Consider the following 19,070-nt stretch of genomic DNA (forward strand, 5'->3'; position numbering starts at 1 on the left):
ATAACCATGACTCGATGAATTGAATCGTAGAAGCTCTCCTAAAAGCTTGTACCTTCATCTGTAGCATGATATCCATTGCCGTTCGTTATCCTCTCCTCTTGACTCACAATCAGCTTCGGAAGTCCAAACCCAACACCAAAGAACACAAAGATAGCCCACTTCCATCGAAAAGGGTTAATAACAACACAGAAGAAGAACCACCAGATAAGCTCCAAGTAGGTAAAGAAGTCAAAGGCGCCAGTTGGGCTGGTAAGCTTGAGTGTCTTGGTCATGTCGATCCAGCGCTGCATCCAGAACGGACTGGGTCGAGAGAAGGGATCCATGAGAAACATGAGCAGGATTCGGGTGTAAATGCCAATGTGCCAGTTTCCAACGGTGCCGATGGCGTTGACGTATGTGCAGTTGATAGCTGAGACTGAGGGGTGAGTAGGCGGGAAGGTCTGGAGATACCAGTTTGGCGGTGGGTAGGGCTCCTCGAAGCAATCCTTGGGGAGGAAAGAGAGGGAAGGCCTCTTGAAACCAGTAGCCATAACGACAATATCAGCATCGATAACTTCCTCATGACCAGGACCACCCTGCGGCACACCCTTGGCACGTCGATTTACTCGAATTCCGCTCTCGACAAACTCGTCGATATCGCAGCGAACCCATTCAGCTCTACCTTCGCGTAGCTTATCCATAACATCAGAGTTAACCATAGGTGTCTCCATGAACAAACCATGGCTCTTATCAGGTGCAATGTCCTCAAGATCTCTGTAAAAGAACTTGCGCAGGAAAAACTCTGGGATAAACGATAAAACAGTCTCTTGGCCAAAGATGTTGAAGCTCAAAAGTGTATCGACGACCATGTTGCGAGGAATGATCCACTTGTCTGAGCGTGATAGAATAGTCGCTTTGGCAGCATCTTCTGTAAAGGCAAACTCAAGCGCTTCAACAGCAGAGGCACCTCCACCAATGATGGCCAGCTTCTTACCCTTTACATCTTTTCTAATAACAAGTCAGCGGGCTACACAGTGAGTCGGTAGGCCGAGCGACATACCCAGTGAGTTCGCTAGAGTGGTAAATAGGACCTTTGAAGTTATCCATGCCAGGGATCTTTGGCATCTTTGGTGCGCCACAAGTTCCGACCGCAGCAATGACACCGCCAAAGCGTCCGAGGGAAGGATCGTTCACAATCCATCGTCCCTGTTCATCTTGGTAAACGCGATCAATTTTTGTGTTGAAGCGTGTTCTCTCTTTGAGGCCATAGCGTTCCCAGAGCTGTCGGACCTGGCTGAGAATTTGCTGACGGTCGGGATATCCACGATTCCACTGAACAGAAGGATGGAATCGATACATTAGCGAATGGATCTGAAGCCCAGATGTCTCATTGACTCTCTGAATTTTATTAGCTTCAAGGTAATTGTAAAATCATAGCGTAGTGAAACTTACACTCCAAATACCACCAACATTATCCTTGGACCCAGCCTCGAAAATCACAACATCAAAGCCATGCCCTATACAGTGAGCCGCACTCGTAACGCCCGTGATTCCAGCTCCAATCACCGCAATCTTAGGTCTATTGCGCCCAATCCTCGCGTTTTCACTCGGTGGCTTGGGCGAGAGGAGTTTGTCCGTGAGCCATTGGAAGATCTGGAAGAAGAAGAGAAAAGGATGGAAAAGGGGATTGACGAGGCCAGTGTCAGACGCCATTGTAATTGAAGAATATAATTACAATTGATGAGTGACAATTGAGGTTGAGGTTCGTATTCTCATAAATATCTCGAGGTTGTCTTTCATGTGAAAGCGAAACATGACGTCAACATTTCACATGCTAATTTAGAGGACCTTGAACAATGACGAGTCAATGATTTCAAGGTCAGTTCGGTTCAGGGCGGGATAGTGCAGTTAGTGATGTGATAGTGAACCCACAGACAGACAATGGCTGAAACAAGAAATAAATCACTTCATTCCAAGCTCTTCCCGCTGTTTTGTTTACTCCAGGTCTTGTCAATTCAATTCAATTCAATTGCTTTTCTCTCATAAAGGCATCTTAGAGCAATTGAATTGAAGCTCGTCCACATTATCATCCACTCTTCAAGCTACTCACGTTCCTGAATTTGATCAATTGAACGATAACTACAAAAATGGAGCATCCAGGTAAGCAAGCTTGGTTTCGAGATTGCAGACTGTAATATGCTCACCAAGTACAGTCAAGGAAATTGGCGGCGTTATCAAGTCGCTCACTCAGGGCAGCCCTGATGTCCAAGAATCAACACTGAGAGAATACTTTCTCCCCAACGCCTCATTTTCACACCCATACTGCCGTGTTCCTTCTATTTCGAAAGGACAGATCCCTTTGGCAGGAGGCCTTGAGTCCATCCAGTTGATACTGGCCATCTATAGATGGTATCGTACTCTAAGTCCACACATTGACCTCAAGGTCGATTCAGCGGGTTAGTTGCCTCTCGTTCAGCTGTCAATTGCAATTGCTAACTTTTCTCAGCCTTTGACCAGAAAAGCGGTCTTCTATACGTCTCCATCCGTCAGACATTCGCCCTCTGGTTCATCCCTCTGTACAAAGCACCTGTGAAGCTTGTGTCTGTTCTACAGCTTACACAACTCTCACCAGAGTCATCATCAGAAGACGAAGGACCAGGGGATAGCGAGCCGCGTCGACAAAACCCGCGCTACTACATCGCCAGTCAAGAAGATCTTTATCCAGTGAATGACTGTATTCAATTCCTGTGCCCTGGTCTTGGTCCCTTTTTGTGGACTATTTGGCAGCTTTACAGTACTTGGCTGTGTGTAATGGGATCTTTGTTGTTCTTGCCTGTGTACTTTCTGCTCAACGGTAAATCATCAAAGACGAAGAAGAGAATTCCCAAGTTTTAGCTTGGGTTTATGAGCGGGTTTGAAAGACGGGTTTTTGAGTTGGGGCTTTATAGAATACGCTTTATGACACGACTAATGACGGCGTATTGGGCTATTGTAATGGGTTTGGGTCAAAGATGGGCATGGGCGTTTTTGTTTATGTGATTTCTATCGACGTTCTTACAGCTCAAGAGCTACCGGGAAATAATGAAAGTATTTGCTTCCGCGCAATATCTGTGATCTACTACCGTATGATGATATGTAACTCATCCGAGAGCAAGCAACTGTTTGTCACTCTTCTCAAGGGAACCCACAACGGGACTCGAAATCTCTGCAAACTCACATGAATTTCACATGAAGACTTTAGGTACTGGCCGCTATCCGAGTCTTCCGTAGTTCGTCCGTTGCCTGATCAAGCTGCTGCTGCTGTCTTAGACATACCGAGGCTGTTGGTCCTGAACAGAGGTATTACTATGGCAATCAAGGCAAAAACAGCTGCCATCAGCTCAACAAGGGAGTGGCGACAATAAGAAAGTCTTAGGCACCATCCAATAGAGGGTGTACGAAAACATGTTGGTATGTCAATGCACAACACAACCAACAGCCTTGTCAGTTAAGACATACACAAACAATCTAACGTTGCTGAACACGTGTTATTGTTGTTGAAAGGTTGAATTGTAACTCGCTATCTTTGACTGATCCTAAATTCCTCTAAATGATTCTTCCGTTAAGGTCTCGATTCTATGCTTATGTACCGCATTGGCATCCGCATACTTGGCCGATGCCAACAGCCTACTCTTTCGGGCTCGAACCAGCCGGCGCCTCCTGTTCTCGACACTATTGAAAAGTGTTTATTACCTCCATGAACGTCTCTCTGATCGGACTCAGCCGACACCATACCATCCTTGGAGTGTTAACATGCTCTATTGAGCGGCGCGGCGCTTATAAGATAGGAAATCCTTCACTTGGCTAGGGCAGTAACCTTCTATTAATCTTTGGGTCCGTAGGTAATGACTGTTTCCCGGGTGACTTGAATGCCATTAACGCTCTGGCTGCGCTTGGTAGAGAAACTGGCTAGAGCAGGTTTTGGCTTGGCGGCTACTGGGGGTACTTGATCGGCTGAGCTATCAACGCTCTCGGTGTCTATTGCACCGTCTGACTCCAGAGCGGCATTGTTCTCTGGTATCGCGGGACAAAGACGTGTTTCATCTTCTTGAGGGTTCTCGCCACTGAAGTCTCGTCTATGAGGCATCTCGTATGAATCGTTGTCGAGGGTATGACTCTTTCTCTTCTCTTGACTGTGCGAGTTGGACTTCTTTGAGTTCTTCTCCTGCGAGTGAAAGCGAGGGTGGATGAGGAAGGGGATATATCGAACACAGAATGGTTTGAGAGCTGTGACAGAAACACAGACGAGGCTAGTGTTGACCTCGATGAAACTCAAGATAAGCTGTCGTGGAAGAGCCCAGGTATAGTCGGGTGCCTCCAAGATGGGAAGAGTGATGGTAGCCCTCCTGATTGTGACGACAATGATGACGCCTCCAGTGGCAAAGAGAACAGCAAGTGAGATCTTTTGGCGAGTTGGAATCTGAAGAGGCTGGACGATGCGGATCGGAAGCAAAAGAACGAAAGTATCGATGACGACACTGCAGATGGCCAGGAAGATAACTAGAACATCCATGCCAATACACTTTCCTTCGATGGTGAGGTCCCATCCTGCGGATACAGGCTGGCATCGGAACACGACGAGGCAGACGTAGACGAAAGTGTATGAGCAGACGAGAGCCATCAAGACATGGACGGCTCGACGGACGAATCTATCAGGAGAGATTCGAAGATAGAAGCTGAGGACAGAGAGTTTGGCGAGACTGATGCTGGCAGCGTATGTGAGTGTGGCTCCGATGCTGGTCTGCCAGAACTTGGGAACGTATTCGGCTACTGGGATATCCCACATGTGGTTTCCAGCACCAAGGTTGAGAACTAACACTGTTAGTTACTGCGACATCGTGGGTGAGTATAATACATACGTGTTAATGAGATACCGAGAAAGATGAAAGAGAAACAGAGACTAGCTATGCACAAGTCTAACAACTCAGTTAGTTCTGCTCCCGAGAGTGAATGTTGAACAGAACATACAGTCATCAGCGCCCAACACACTCTTAACCACATATCTCCTCGTAAAGACCCTCAAGATAACAATAATCGAAGCAATGATCGTCGTCGTAACACCACAAGGAATAACTCCGCTCCCACTGCTCGGCGGGTTAACAAGAGTTCTCGTTTGTCCCTCTGGCGGCTCCATGAGATAGCCCGAAGGGTCATGAGCAAGAGGCGCCATTGTATCTCGACTCAAAGATATTAGAAGGATAAAAAGAGGCTTTTGTTGAAACTGAGCAGTCACTAGATGAGAAGATGACCGTGCAGAATAACAGCCTTTCTTCCATGTTGATGGGACATGCAGAGGAACTTATATCTTTCGAACAAGGAGCTAGGATGTAGAAAAGACTGGACGGCAAGGTTTACTCCACCACTACTGCAATACAACAGAAAATCTGATATCCATCTCTGTTCTTTTTCGCAAATGTTGTATTCTTCTAACGAACAAGCCAGGGTATCCCAAGTGAGAAATCGTTCGACACAAAGTGACGACTCAACTCTACTAACAAAGTCGCATAATAAAAAAGTAAAACTAGAGGCAAACTTTTTAGAGACGTCCCTTTCTACTTTTGCTTATTCTCGCTCTTCATGCGGTTCTCATTCTAGCGCGTCTGATAATACCCCCTGGCTCTCAGGAACCCGGAGTCCCCCCCCCCCCCCTCCAGACCCGCTCGTGGGGAGAAAGGCGTTCTCGTAGAAGACCCTTGTCTCTTTCTCGCCGTTAAGTATTACATGTGGCTTTTGGTGGTTGAAGAAAAGCCATAGAGAAGGTTATTCAATATTAGTGGTCTCATTGTCCGAGAGCCGTTTGTCGAGGCGTTTGTCGTCTCACCGGTGAAAGAAAGCCGCGCATGTATGTACTCTACACTGTGGTTTGCACATTGAGGCCTGCAATCACTGTTGCACAGCATAATCGTCGACGTCTATTCTTGGTGTATCTCACGTGAGTACCGGTGTGTTAACCAGGGGCTCAAGTGCGGCAAGGATTATTTCATGGCGCATTATACCCACTGTGTCTATATACCGTTGGGAAGAAGTGGTTGTGGAGGATGTAGGCCATTTCCAACCGAGAAGCTTACTCAGAGGATACTAATACATGCCTGCCGACAACGCAGTTTCTTTTTCTCTTGAAGGTGAGTTTCGCTGATCTTATCACTGATTGATGTGTTTTCCCGTGGTTTCACTCTTGTTTCCTCTTTAGTGCTTTACCGATGATCTTGTCGTGATGAACCCCGTGGCTGCGGATGACGAGAGAACATCCGAGCACAAGAGCATTATAGATTGCGGAAGATACAATGAGACTTCGTCTAGACCGTCAAAGCAACGACAATCTTTAACATCCGTGCCCTCACGGTAAATAACAACCAACATCAAATTCCGGAACCGATCGGGACGCTTTTAAAAAAAAGACAAGACGAAAAGCCTCCGGGTGGCTTGCTCTTCTAGACTCTCTACTAACGATGTCTAGTCTGCGGAAGAGCCCTCTTGACGAGAAATTCTCATCATCAGTTGACATTTCGTCAGACCACAAATAGGGTCCGCAATTTGGGAAAAAGTGACAGTTGGCGATATTGCTTTTTTAGCAAATTCCCTACGGGACCCTTGTTCTGGGGACTAAGCATTGACACACTTGTCGTTGAATGGGTCTTGGTTTTTGAGATACCGTGCTTGTTTCTTGTTTAAAGTCGGTATCTGGAGAGTGTGCATGCGAGGCATTGAGGTTCTGCGTATCCGTATGCAGGTCTTGAGCTGTCTCCGAGTTATCTCCACTTACACGGGGAAGATTCAGGAACGAGATGCAGCTTACACACGAGTCTTTCTCTCAACCCTCCGGAGATTATTAAACATAGGTACTTACGTTTTCGTTAATATTATAGCTCAATTCTTCAACACGCTATTGCTTCTCTCGAGACAGACTCGAGACCCATCGTTCTTCAGTGCCCTTGGCAAAGTGAGTTATCACAACTTCCAACCGGTCCGGTATCAATATTCATTGTTAGAACCCCGAAGATAATTTATGACAGTTCAAAGTCTTTGTGCGCGGTCCCGCCCGGATATGTCACAGCTTTCTCTCATCTCCAAACGGGTACGCAAACCGGCAAAAGGCTGAATGAGGAATCAGACCATGGCTTGTGGGAAAAAGCAAAAACAGCTTATAGTGTACACCTCGGTTAGGGTTATTGTGATGCAGGTACCAACGGTGGCTGACCTGCTTATTCATGTAAATGTATTAGACTGAAAAATCTGACTCTGAAGAGGGATGCAAATGTTGTTCTGATCCAACCTTCTTTTCATCGAAGATTTTGAGGTTCTGGTTTACTGAATACCTAGAGAGGTCCACCTCAACTTGATGCTCTGGGTGGGACGAGCATTGAAACAGCGGCCCGTCTACCCCTGCAACCGTTGAGAAAGTGGGAATGACCTTGTAAATCCCACTCTCTCACTCTCACTCTCACTCTCACTACTCCTCTCATCAACAATAGCAGCTCTACGCTATGATGGACCTTTTGTCACCGAGACCTTAACCCGATCTCATATAACCCTCCCCTCCCCTCCCTAATCAACACGAAACCAGATCCTGCAGCGATGCAAGATCACAACTCAACTGCCGAATTCCCTGTTTTACAAAATGCTGACCACCTTCTCCCCCCATAAGATAACACTAACCCCCTGTCTCGCAAGAATATCTTACCCAGGAAACCCTTGCTAAAGTTCCTGTGAATATCACATATCACCTACATACATGTCCTTCTCTGACCGAGTTCCATGCTGATACTGCGATCTTTTTGAGATCGGAGGCCGCAAGATCGATGGGCTTTGGGTGTTCTGATTGGAGCTGGAACGAGGTGAGTCTTGGGTGTGAGTTGCGATTGGGGACTTTTGCGAAGATTGTTGATATATCATGTTTCAAGCTCGCCACTGAAAAGGTGTTCGCAGTTTTTCCGCGATATATATTGCACGAGCAGGAGGCTAGTCTAGCTTCTATCGCGGCACGAACGCTTTGCAGCCTTCTTCAGTATCGATCTGACCGTTTGTAACCGATCAGCGCGGGAGCTATTGTCCTAGTCTGCAATAGTTCATGATCATCTAGATCCTGCAGGCTTCACAGAAACTTCTGACAGCTCTGAAACTCAAACGTCCAAATACAATTTCTTCATCTAAACGCCCTTACCGCTAAGGTCAACATTACATCCACTGCTAGTATACAGTTCTCGTCATATATCCCGTACCCAACTGAGCACTTTCCACTAGAGTACAAGAAAGAAAAAGAGAAGAATGGTCATAATGAAGACGCCTCTATTCTTTTCTTGAAGCCCCTGGTCTACTAGAATACTCTCCCAAGTACCCGCATATAGTCGTAATGCATCATTCACCCGTCATTCACCAACAATCTCTATATAGTTGGCGCCGGTCGTATAACGTGTCCCGATTAACGACTCCTCAGTTCCCAAAAGCAAAGCTCGTCATCGTCTAAACCTCTTCCGTTCCAACGGCCTCGTAACCGCCGCGCTCTCTACGACCCGTCAACTGCATCAGACCAGGGCTCTCGTACATGGCCGTGTAGTCAACCCTCTCGCCACCAAGCACAGCAGCTCCGTTCTCTCTTTGGCCAAAGATAGGCGCAGGATCGCACCAAAAGTCCTTGCAGTTGGCAATGCAGCCTCGGCTGTAGGGGTTCTTCTTCTTGCGCTTGTTCTTGGTGGAAACGGCACCTCGGCCGGTAATAGTCTCGATAAAGGGGTCGACACCAAGGGTACGACTCAAAGACTTGAGCATGCCGCCCTTGTGCTTGTGATGGTGGCCACCAGGGGTTGCTGTTGCGGATAGAGATGGGTGGTTGGGGTCGAGAGGGGCGCCAGTAGATGTGAGAGCGGTAATCGCACTTCCGTCCCTAACACCAAACATGTTCTCATATGTAGTCATGGCCCGAGCTACCTGAATGAACTGGGTAAACAAAAGCATGGTGACCCAGAGGAGTTGAAGCGTGATCCAAACGGCCAAGATCGCCGTGTACGAATCAGCATTGATGAACTTGCAAAGGTTCGGGCTGAGGACATTGCAGCTATCCGAAGCGTTGCTGCTGATAGTTTCGAAGTCTAAGACATTGTCAGCATGGGCATAGCGTCAGAGCAGGGGATCTTAACTTACAGTAGTACAGTAAAAAGTCGTATGAAATGATACCAAAGGTCAGCGAGATAAGGTAGAAGAAGAAGTGTCGGTGGTTGTTAATGCCGACACAGTTGTAAACCCAAGGACAGTGGTGATCATGCTTGGCAACGCATCGCTGACAACGACGGCAGTGTTTGCTTCGAAGCGGCGTTTGAATCATACAAGTAACACAGAAGTTGGTCTCGTCGTATTTCCACTGCGACAAAAGTCCGTCGATGACAGCCTTCTGTTCCGCAATTCCGTTCATCTTTGGTACAAAGCCCGGGTCGTATCTCATGCTGGCAACGTAGAAGTACGCGGTGAAACCCAAGAAGATGCCGAAGAAGAGGTTGAGAAAGGTGTGGCCGTGACCCTCACTCGCGCCAAGTGTTGTGGCAAAGAGGACTGTCGTCAACCAATTCACACCTGTTAAGAAGAGCGTAGCCGCAAAGATACCAGTGAGCCAAGGAGTCTTGTGAAAGTGTCGCATATCAGGAGGCGCATATTCCAGTACTTGCTGAGCAACCCACTGAACACCGTAAACGACAGCGAATCCAAGAGGAACGCCAATATAAACAGGCGCACTCGAAACAGCCATAAGCATGCCCCAAACCAGAACAAACGGCCAGATGAACAAGAACCTCGTAACAAAGGCTCTCTTATCCTTCAAGAAATAGCTAGCACCAGGCCAAGGAGGCACCGCGGGATGACCGTCCTCGTTGAAACCGCATTCTCGAAGCGCTCTGTGCCAAGCGCCCTCCGTATTAAGCTCGTTGGCCGTCACAGCAGGAGTCTTACCCGTCTGTGTCTTTGCGAATCGATCGGCGCCGTACTCGATAAGTTTGAGAATACATCCCGGGCTTCCCTTGACGAGCGCCCAGTGTAGCGCCGTAAAGCCCTGCTCGTCCGTCGCATGCACGCTTGCGCCCCAGCGGAGAAACAGATCGACGCATTGGGGGAAGCCCTTGTACGCAGCCCACATGAGCGCAGTGTGGCCGAACGTGTCGATAACGTCGACGGGGATTCCCTGGTGAAGCAGGAGGACAATCAGAAGGACGTTGCCGTTGAATGTCGAGATGTGAAGCGTGTTATAACCTTGAGCGTCGGTGATGAGAGGGTCCGCGCCGTGCTGGAGGAGCAGATTGACGGTATAGTAATGGCATCGCTGGGCGGCCCATTGAAGAGCCGTTGCTACGGATTCTCCGCCCTTTCTGTTAATTTCGGCGCCGTGTTCGATCAAGAATTTGCACATCGCATATTGATTGTTAATCGCAGCCCACTGTACGCAATGTCAGCCAAAGTCCCCCATCATCTCAACAGTCGCCGCATCGCTTGGAACTCACATGTAGGGGCGTGATACCCTCATCGTCATGGTAGGTCGCATCGTACTCGCCCGACTCGAAAAGCTTCTCCATGGCCGGTACGTCTCCTATCCTAGCGATCTGCATGATATCCTCCTCCTGGGCCTGCGTATCACCCGGTAGACTGCCCATCTCGACTTCGTTATTCAGCTTTGGCGTAGCGGCATTCGATTTGCCCGTCATCTGGATGGGCGCGGTCTGGCCGGAGGTGGAACTGGTGCTGATGCTCCCCATGGCAGGCTGGCTTGTAGCGCGGGGAGGAACAAGGCGATACTGGGTAAGGACGAAAAGATGATTGAGAAGGTCGACTATTCGTACATAAACATTATCTATCAGGGCTTGTACACACGCGCGATAAGAAAAGAGAAGCAGTGAATGATGGAAGAAGGGGAGAAAAGTGAAGTGAATGGGCTTGGCTGAGTCTTGGCTGAATTTTGGAAGGGCAGCGCGTGGAGTAGGCCTACGTATTACTGAAGCCGTGATGCCGAGAGGCTGAGCTCAGACCCTCCCCTATGGGGAAAGCCGCCCGCAAGAAAAGCTCAGGGCTGAGAGATGAAGCTGGTTCTTTTTATCCTTATTTTTAAAGTATCATGATCATTCAAATACTTAGGTAGCGAGCACAAGAGTACTTTTTTTTAATCTATACTACACACAATTCCAAAAACAAACACTACATCACAAGGTCTTCCAAGTTACTTCATTAATTGACCTCACTTGTCTTTGGCAACCCAAGTTTGGGACTCCCCTCGAGTCTGCACTAGGGAACCGGCACTGCCATTGCCTTTAAATTAACAGGGTCGTTTTGTGGCTGATTACGTCCCATTTCCCCCTTATCCCCTTTCTGTTACAGTGGGATTTCGACATCTTCGCTCATTGGACACAACGTATTTCCTGTCGTTCGTGGCTGTGGCTGAGGCTGATGTCGGATGTGGGGACGCCAGTCTAGGAGCTTGCTTCCAGTGGGCTGGCCAGATATCGCTTCGCACAAGCTTTGTCAAACCCAGTAACAGCCAACTGTCTGAATAGCGTCATTCCACGATCGCATTCGACGTCAGCGAGGCTTGTCAACCCGCGGAGAAGTCTGGACTGACTCCCTCTGCTCTACCATCGACAGCTACCGCGACGACTCAGGCGCCCATTGGTGCCGCACATCGCCCACCATGGCCAACTTCGTCGCTACCGTCGAGGCCATCATGACACCCTCGCTCGCCACAATCATCATTGGTGCACTTATCATCATCGGCGCTCCTATAATTCTTCACCTTATCCTCTCCTCATCAAGGACTTACACCGTCGCCCCCAGCGTCCTCCTTCTCGGTCCCGCCAACGCTGGCAAGACGTCACTTCTCACACTCTTTGAGCGCGGCGCTTCTGGTACCGAGACGCACACTTCCCAGGTGTCGCACGATGTCGAGCTCAACGCCTCTACCGACTCGGAGAACAAGCACTCGTACCGTAATCACGATACCCACGATGGTACATACACCAAGTTCTTGCTCGTCGATACTCCTGGACATGGAAAGCTGCGAAACGTACCCATGGGCAAGCTGGACCGCACTGAAAAACTAAAGGCCGTTGTGTTCTTGGTGGATGCCGCTGCTATCGGAGAGCCCGAGGTTCTTGCGCCCACCGCTGCGTATCTCTACGACGTGCTGCTCTTCCTCCAGAAGCGCGCTACCACCGCCAAGGTCAAGGCTTCGATCCCTATTCTTATCGCCGCTAACAAGATGGACCTCTTTACCGCTTTGCCATCGACACTTGTCAAGTCCAACCTCGAAGCCGAGCTGACGAGGATTCGTGCTTCGCGAAGCAAGGGACTGCTGGACTCGGGCGTCGGATCTGACGACATTGGCTCGGAGGAGCAGGATTCTTGGCTGGGCGAGTACGGTTCCTCCAAGTTCACCTTCAGCCAGCTCCAGGAGTTTGACATCGATGTTGATGTCCTCCCTGGAAACGTCACTGGCGATGGTCCTGGAGCAGACAAGTGGTGGTGGTGGATCGCTCAGCGGGTATAACAGCGGCGATTAATACATCACAGGAGGGGAGAAATGTGATGACACAATTATATTAATGACATTTTTTTTAATTTACGCAGCTGATTCCATCGCAAATGCCATGTAGATGTTGAGTCTACCGCCCAAAATTCAGTCTATCAAAAATCCCATCTTTTCTATAAGGTATCCTGGAACGCCAGACGTGAATGTCGTTGAAAACATGAGTACTCGTTCCCCCCTCCTCTCGCGAGGTTTTCTCCCATCTACAACTTCTTGTTGATCATCCATGTGAGGAGATCAACCTTTGTAACAATAGCAATAGGCTTGGACAGAGACTTGGAGTCGTCAGTCTTCTCAGTGACGACCGCTGCACTGTTCCACTCAAAAAACTTGCTAAGTGTGGTAAGGGGTGTATCCTTTGTGATCTCGACGAATTGCCTGCGCTTGCCGGGGTTGATGGGGGAAGCGAATTCGCGAGGATCAGTGACGATCTCGTCGAGGCGCGCAAAGTCAAACATTACGTCTGATACGGGGCTCTGGGCGGTGGCGCGGCCGCGGGAGATGTAGCTTAGGAGATTACCCAGTGTGACGAGACCGACGAGCTTGTGGCCGTTGGCGGAGAGGACGGGGAGTTGGTCGAAGCCCTTGTCGCGCATGGTCTCGATGGCCTCGGAGCAGGAGGAGTTGGCACCGACGGATGTGACGGGCTTGAGGCGCAGAGAGGCAATGGTGGCACCCTCGTAAGGGTCGGTAGTCTTCTTTTGGCTGTTGCCGTTGACGGTGGATTCGACACCGTTGACGGGGAGGAGATCGTTGGCGGCGAGCCAGTCGTCATCAGCGAACTTGGAGAGGTAGCTTCGGATGCTATCGGGCAGGACAACAACTACGACATCGCCCTTCTTAAAGTTGTACTCCTTCACGGCGAGGATCATGGCAGCCATAGCGGAACCAGAGCTACCTCCAACGAGAATACCCTCCTCGGCGATAAGTCGTCGGGCAAGGTGGAAAGACTGTCGGTCATCGGTCTTGTACCACTTATCAACGATCTGCTGATCAAGCACATCGGGAATGAAATCATATCCGATACCCTCCACCTTATAAGACTCATTGGCATGCTCCTCGTTCAGAAGCTCAGGCAGAGCAAGGATACTGCCGTGAGGATCCGCAGCAATGACCTTGATGTCCTTGTTATGCTTCTTCAGACCACGAGCGAGACCAGTGATGGTACCACCAGTACCAGCACCAGCAACAATAGCGTTGATCTTGCCGGCGGTCTGCTCCCAGATCTCCTCAGCGGTGCCGTACTCGTGGGCGAGAGGGTTGTTCTCGTTGCTGTACTGGTCGAGAATATGGGCGTTGGGAAGCTCCTTCTCGAGACGGCGGGCAACACCGATGTGAGACTCGGGGGCATCCCAAGCAGCTTGTGTAGGAGTACGGATGATGGTTGCGCCGAGGGCACGGAGGACAGAGACCTTTTCGGCGGACATCTTCTCAGGGAGTGTGATGATAGTCTTGTAGCCCTTGATAGCTCCGACGAGAGCAAGACCGATACCACTATTACAGTCAGCTGAGATCAGAGAGCTTTAGATTGTGGTGATCTTACGTGTTTCCACTGGTAGGCTCGATAAGAGTGTCGCCAGGCTTGATTCTTCCGCTCTTCTCTGCCTCTTCAATCATGCGCAGAGCAATTCTGTCCTTAACACTGCCTCCAGCGCTGAACAGCTCTGGCTTGACGTAGACATCGCACTCGATGCCCAGCGACTGGGGGATCTTGTTAAGTCTAACGAGAGGAGTATTTCCGATGAGCTCTGTCGCCGAGAGGACAGTAGCAGCACGAGGCGGAACGTGAGGGACCTGAGAAGCCATTTTGAAGCAATTATTGTATTTTAGATTAAAGAAGAATAAAGAGGGAGGAAAGGGAAAAAAGAGTTTCTCATACGAGAACCGACGACTTAAGCACGCCACGGGACACAAGCATTGTTAGCTAATGGTAAAGGCTAAAGGTGGCGGGGCGGGCATGACAGAAACTTTGGTTTGTGCCCCGCCAATGCCGAGTGTATCCTCTGAAAACCGTTCTAGAACATGAGCTAGAAGGTTGAGAGGGCGGAATGCGGTAGGCGGTGAAGATGTCAGGAGATCATGCTCGGTTTTGGGGAGAACCGAAAGCCGGTGGCCTACCCGGGAGCATCGGCATCATGAAGTTTTGGATCAAGTTAAGCTACGTATTAAGCTTAAATGTAGTTGAAGTCGATCTATTATACGTCTATCTTAACTCAATGATGCCTGGAGAGAAGGTGACTCGTTTTTTTCTACTAAGAGATTGACAATTTGTGGTTTTCACCACTTTGTACATGCAAAACATGTTGTTGCTTATGTTCAACCTTGGCTCGTGATGATGAAAAGCACATCAGCTTTCTGCCCATGACACCATAACCTCAGTCACATTGAGATCGTTCACAGTATATGTCATGATGCTGAATAACTTGCTGACCCAATTGACCCATCTCATTGATAAGACACCATCATCCTCGGGCATTCATCCCAGTTCCTAAGAATCAGTCTAGCTAAAAGTGAGCACACCTGTTCACCCTCTTCAAAAGTCCTCGAACATTTTACAATAGTTCCTCCGCCAGTTGCTCGAACCTATCATCTCCCTCCCGGACCTGGCTTCCACCCCGCACCTCCTTGTAGATCTTATCTCTGCCATGCTTGTTTATCGTTGGCGCTGCGACATGGGTCGTGAGCACCAGTCGATGCCAAGACTTTGTATTATTGCGACCTGCCATTTTCGCATCGTCTACCGATGGGTTCGATGTGAGCTTTGCTAAGGTAGGTAGACTCGGTTGCATTGGGGGCTCTGAGTTGTAGTTGCCCTCATTGAGCCATTCAATCGGTAGTAGCGACGGGCGTTGTGCAGCTGTAGCTATAGCTCCTACCAATACGGATGACAGCTGTATTGGTATAAAAGGGAAGGATCTATCGCATTGTTTGGGGAATGTTCTTTTGCTACGATCATTGATCCAGGGATCTCTTCCTGTCAACTTACATTATCGTCTTCAGGTTACATCATCGTCTTCAAGAGACATTGTTACTCGATTGATAATTATCAGCATGAAGTTTCTCAATACTTTGCTCTACGGAGCTCTCCTCTTCTCCGAGGTGTCGGCTACCAAAAAACTGACTCCCAGTCAAGTTGAGGGTGACATTAAAAAGTCCAAGTATGTCAACCCTTGGTCAATTGGCTAAACATCACTAACATCCACAGTCTTCGCAAGACTCTCGAAGACCTCAACACCATCGCCAAAAAGAACGGTGGTAATCGTGCCTTTGGCTTCCCCGGCTACAAGGCCTCTGTCGACTACATCTCCAAGCAGCTCAAGGGCCAATACGGAAAGCATCTCAACACTTACATCCAGCCCTTCAACTACACCTTCGAGCAGACCAAAGATATCTGGGTCCGAGGCCCCGATGGCGAGGACGTCTATGTCGTTACCCTCATCTACAACGTCGGTACACCTACTCCCGATGGTGTCACTGCCCCTCTTGTTCTCGTCCCAATTGATGATGAGCGCGGATCTGGTTGCTTCGCGGACCAATGGGAGGATGTTGATGCTAAGGATAAACTCGCTCTTGTTAAGCGCGGCTCGTGTGCTATCTCGGACAAGCTCAAGCTCGCAAAGCAGGCTGGCGCTCTTGGTGTTCTCCTTGTCAACAACCAGCCTGGCGAGGGCATCACCAGTGCGACTCTTAGTGCGGAGAACCTTGAGCTCATCGTCCCTGTTGGTGTGATTCCTCTAGAAGTTGGAACTGCTTGGAGAACACGCATTGAGGATGGTGAGACGCTCGAGGTCACTTTGCTGGTGGACTCTTTCTATGAGACCCGTGAGACCTGGAACATCATCGCGGAGACTAAGCAGGGTGATCCCAACAACGTTGTCATGATGGGTGCTCATCTTGACAGTGTCCAAGCTGGTCCCGGTATCAATGATGATGGTAGTGGAACAGCCGGTATTCTTGAGATTGCCAAGTCTTTCACCAAGTACACTGGCTACAAGAACAAGGTCCGCTTTGCTTGGTGGGGTGCTGAAGAGTGAGTGACACAGTCCACGTCTCTCTGCTGTTGACTGATTTGTGATACAGGAGTGGCCTTGCGGGATCATACTACTACGGCGAGCAACTCACCGAGGAGGAAGCTGACAGCATCCGATTCTACTTCAACTATGACATGATCGGTTCTCCTAAGCCCAAGTACTGGGTACAGGCTAGCAAGCCCGCTGACCGAGTTGGAGGAGATATCCTGGCTGCTTGGCTCCGCAAGAAGGGCAAGACCGTCGAGTGGGAGTAAGTCTAGACGCACACTATTCGCAAGCAACATTACTTACAGTTTCACAGGGAGTTTGGCGAATCCTCCGACTACGCCGCCTTCGTCGAACTCGGTATCCCCTCCTCCGGAATCTTCACTGGCGCTGATGCTGAGACCGATCCTTGCTACCACTTGGAATGCGACACCATCAACAACATCCACTGGGGTGCTTTGACCCTCAACACCAAGGCTGCTGGCCGTGCTGCTGCCCAGTTCGCTCTTAGCCTCAAAGGCGTTCCTGCACGAGACAAGACCTCTGCTAACCCCAAGAGCAAGCGAGCTGTTGCGGCGCGTTTTGAGCAGTGGCAGAAGAAGAAGACTCTTGCTAGCAATGCGCATAAGTGCAACCATAAGACCAAGGTTGTTGTCTAAGCATGGCAAGAAAGTGGTGATGGAGAGGAATGATGAGGTTATGATGATCATGAATTAGTGTATAGATTATATGAATGTGTTCGACTACGATGCTCCTTGTGTTTATGTCAGTGTCGTGGTAAATGAAAATGCTCGCTCGCTTGCTTGCTGATCGTAAATGCCTCCCATATGATGCCTGACTGCAACCCCATTCCTCATTTCGTTCGTCGTGCCCTTCATCTCACATTTCTCATGACTCATTCATCCCAACAACTTCTGCTGCCAGACATGGCGGCCTATCGCCAATATGCCCTTGGTGAATTATATGTCCTCGGTGGATTCTCTCCCCTTCTCGGGTTAGGAATAGGAATCGCCCTATAAGTCGGAAACTTCGGCCCTCCCGGAATCTGCTCCCTCTGCACAACCGGCGACGGATACTGTACTGGAACAGGTCTAGCAACAGGAATAGGCACTGGCCTTACCCAGTTCTCATTCGGCATCCTCTCAGACCAACCATCAGAAGAATCCGCATAACTGCTCCGATAACTCCTCCGCTTCTTGGGCTGTTTCGGTCTTCGACAGCAACATACCACAATAAAAGCGAGCACGAACACTCCAACGATGGATCCGATTATCGCTCCGATTTGTGCACTGCTTAAGCCATCGCCGCTGTGTTGAGACGTCACGACGGGACGGTCCGTGGCTGGAGCCGAAGCTACGCCTAGCGTGACTTGGGTGGTGTAAGTGGTCGTGGGGAGGGAAACAGTCTGCGTTATAACCTGCGCCTCTTGGCGGGCATTTATGTGGGGAACGCCCATACTGAAGACTCAAAAGGCCAAAGTGAAGTTATTCACAGAGCAGAAAGTGCAGAAAAAGAAAAGAGACAGAATCGGGGGCCATGGCACCCTTTTTGAAACATCCGTCCCGTCCCACAGAAGAGGCAACCATCATGAGCATCTGCTGATACACTTTTGTTTCACCGTACCAACAGCCCTACGACTCTTGTTTTTCTTTTATCTGCAGCGGAAACTGGTTAGGACGCGGGCTTCGATGTAACTGTATCTAGGTCAGTTGGTCGACTGTTGACCAATGGTAAGTGAGGTTTTGGGATGAGGGGGTGTGGTGATGCAGGCTGGACTAGGCTGCCATAGCTGATAAAAGATGACTGCAGCGAAACTTTTGCTCGCCTTTCTGTTGGTCTTGTACTTTGGTTCGCATTTTTTTTGGTTCCGGCAGGCAAAGGTGACTGTTCGGACAAGATGTATGTCATTGTGGTTTGAGACTAGCTCCAGAAGGATGCATCATTATTTGTCTGCTAAAGCTTTGGCTTCATGCATGTTACTGGTATAAGTAAGGCCTTATTCTACTTGGTTCTGATGCGCCGATAACATGCTGCCGCTCTGATGCAGGTATTGACCTCGCAATGCTCTCCGTATTAGTGATCATATCTACCGGGAATATTACCACCGAAGTGCACCCATGATGGCTTCCTGGATTATTACTCGAAGGCTCTGTAAGATAAGATGCATCAATCTTGTTTTGTAGTAACAACGCCCCGAGTGAACTGTGTTCTTCTGCACTCATCACGCCATAGGCCAACCAAGATCTCTCTTCTCGCGCTGCGGCACATAGTATCAATGTATTTTGAGGAGGGAACAAAGATCAGGGGATCAGATTAGCGAGTTTGATGACTTGTATTTTATGATAGGCTACAGATGACAGGACCTGAGCGACAAGATTGCATGCGACATCAGCCGAGCGTCCCGTCGTTGATGTGCACCAGTTGGATATAAGCAGAGTCCATTCATGACTTTCTTGTCAGAGTGACGACCCGAAAGTCGCAAG

The 19,070-nt window shown here is 49.2% G+C and overlaps 7 protein-coding genes across 7 annotated transcripts; 3 read left to right on the forward strand and 4 right to left on the reverse strand.

The window, feature by feature from the left end:
* Positions 1-38: 38 nt before the first annotated feature.
* Positions 39-1,338, reverse strand: J7337_002172 (uncharacterized protein; the record flags this gene model as incomplete). The annotated part of the gene is made up of 2 exons (XM_044819905.1): positions 39-987; positions 1,040-1,338. 2 exons carry the CDS (start codon positions 1,336-1,338, stop codon positions 39-41), a joined length of 1,248 nt encoding a protein of 415 aa, XP_044684205.1.
* A 788-nt stretch (positions 1,339-2,126) lies between these two features.
* On the forward strand, positions 2,127-2,874 carry J7337_002173 (uncharacterized protein; the record flags this gene model as incomplete). The annotated part of the gene is made up of 3 exons (XM_044819906.1): positions 2,127-2,139; positions 2,193-2,435; positions 2,486-2,874. The coding sequence occupies 3 exons, from the start codon at positions 2,127-2,129 to the stop codon at positions 2,872-2,874; spliced, it is 645 nt and encodes a 214-aa protein (XP_044684206.1).
* A 967-nt stretch (positions 2,875-3,841) lies between these two features.
* J7337_002174 (uncharacterized protein) lies at positions 3,842-5,188 on the reverse strand (the record flags this gene model as incomplete). The annotated part of the gene is made up of 2 exons (XM_044819907.1): positions 3,842-4,830; positions 4,987-5,188. The coding sequence occupies 2 exons, from the start codon at positions 5,186-5,188 to the stop codon at positions 3,842-3,844; spliced, it is 1,191 nt and encodes a 396-aa protein (XP_044684207.1).
* A 3,290-nt stretch (positions 5,189-8,478) lies between these two features.
* On the reverse strand, positions 8,479-10,751 carry AKR1 (palmitoyltransferase akr1; the record flags this gene model as incomplete). Its single annotated transcript, XM_044819908.1, has 3 exons — positions 8,479-9,104; positions 9,157-10,435; positions 10,500-10,751. The coding sequence occupies 3 exons, from the start codon at positions 10,749-10,751 to the stop codon at positions 8,479-8,481; spliced, it is 2,157 nt and encodes a 718-aa protein (XP_044684208.1).
* Positions 10,752-11,677: 926 nt separating this feature from the next.
* Positions 11,678-12,532, forward strand: J7337_002176 (uncharacterized protein; the record flags this gene model as incomplete). Its single annotated transcript, XM_044819909.1, has 1 exon — positions 11,678-12,532. The coding sequence occupies one exon, from the start codon at positions 11,678-11,680 to the stop codon at positions 12,530-12,532; it is 855 nt and encodes a 284-aa protein (XP_044684209.1).
* A 242-nt stretch (positions 12,533-12,774) lies between these two features.
* J7337_002177 (uncharacterized protein) lies at positions 12,775-14,377 on the reverse strand (the record flags this gene model as incomplete). Its single annotated transcript, XM_044819910.1, has 2 exons — positions 12,775-14,065; positions 14,115-14,377. The coding sequence occupies 2 exons, from the start codon at positions 14,375-14,377 to the stop codon at positions 12,775-12,777; spliced, it is 1,554 nt and encodes a 517-aa protein (XP_044684210.1).
* Positions 14,378-15,622: 1,245 nt separating this feature from the next.
* On the forward strand, positions 15,623-17,246 carry J7337_002178 (uncharacterized protein; the record flags this gene model as incomplete). The annotated part of the gene is made up of 4 exons (XM_044819911.1): positions 15,623-15,729; positions 15,777-16,601; positions 16,652-16,852; positions 16,904-17,246. 4 exons carry the CDS (start codon positions 15,623-15,625, stop codon positions 17,244-17,246), a joined length of 1,476 nt encoding a protein of 491 aa, XP_044684211.1.
* Between the last annotated feature and the right edge of the window lie 1,824 nt (positions 17,247-19,070).

Source organism: Fusarium musae, chromosome 2 (genome assembly GCF_019915245.1).
Source record: "Fusarium musae strain F31 chromosome 2, whole genome shotgun sequence".
Classification (NCBI taxonomy): Eukaryota; Fungi; Ascomycota; class Sordariomycetes; order Hypocreales; family Nectriaceae; genus Fusarium; species Fusarium musae.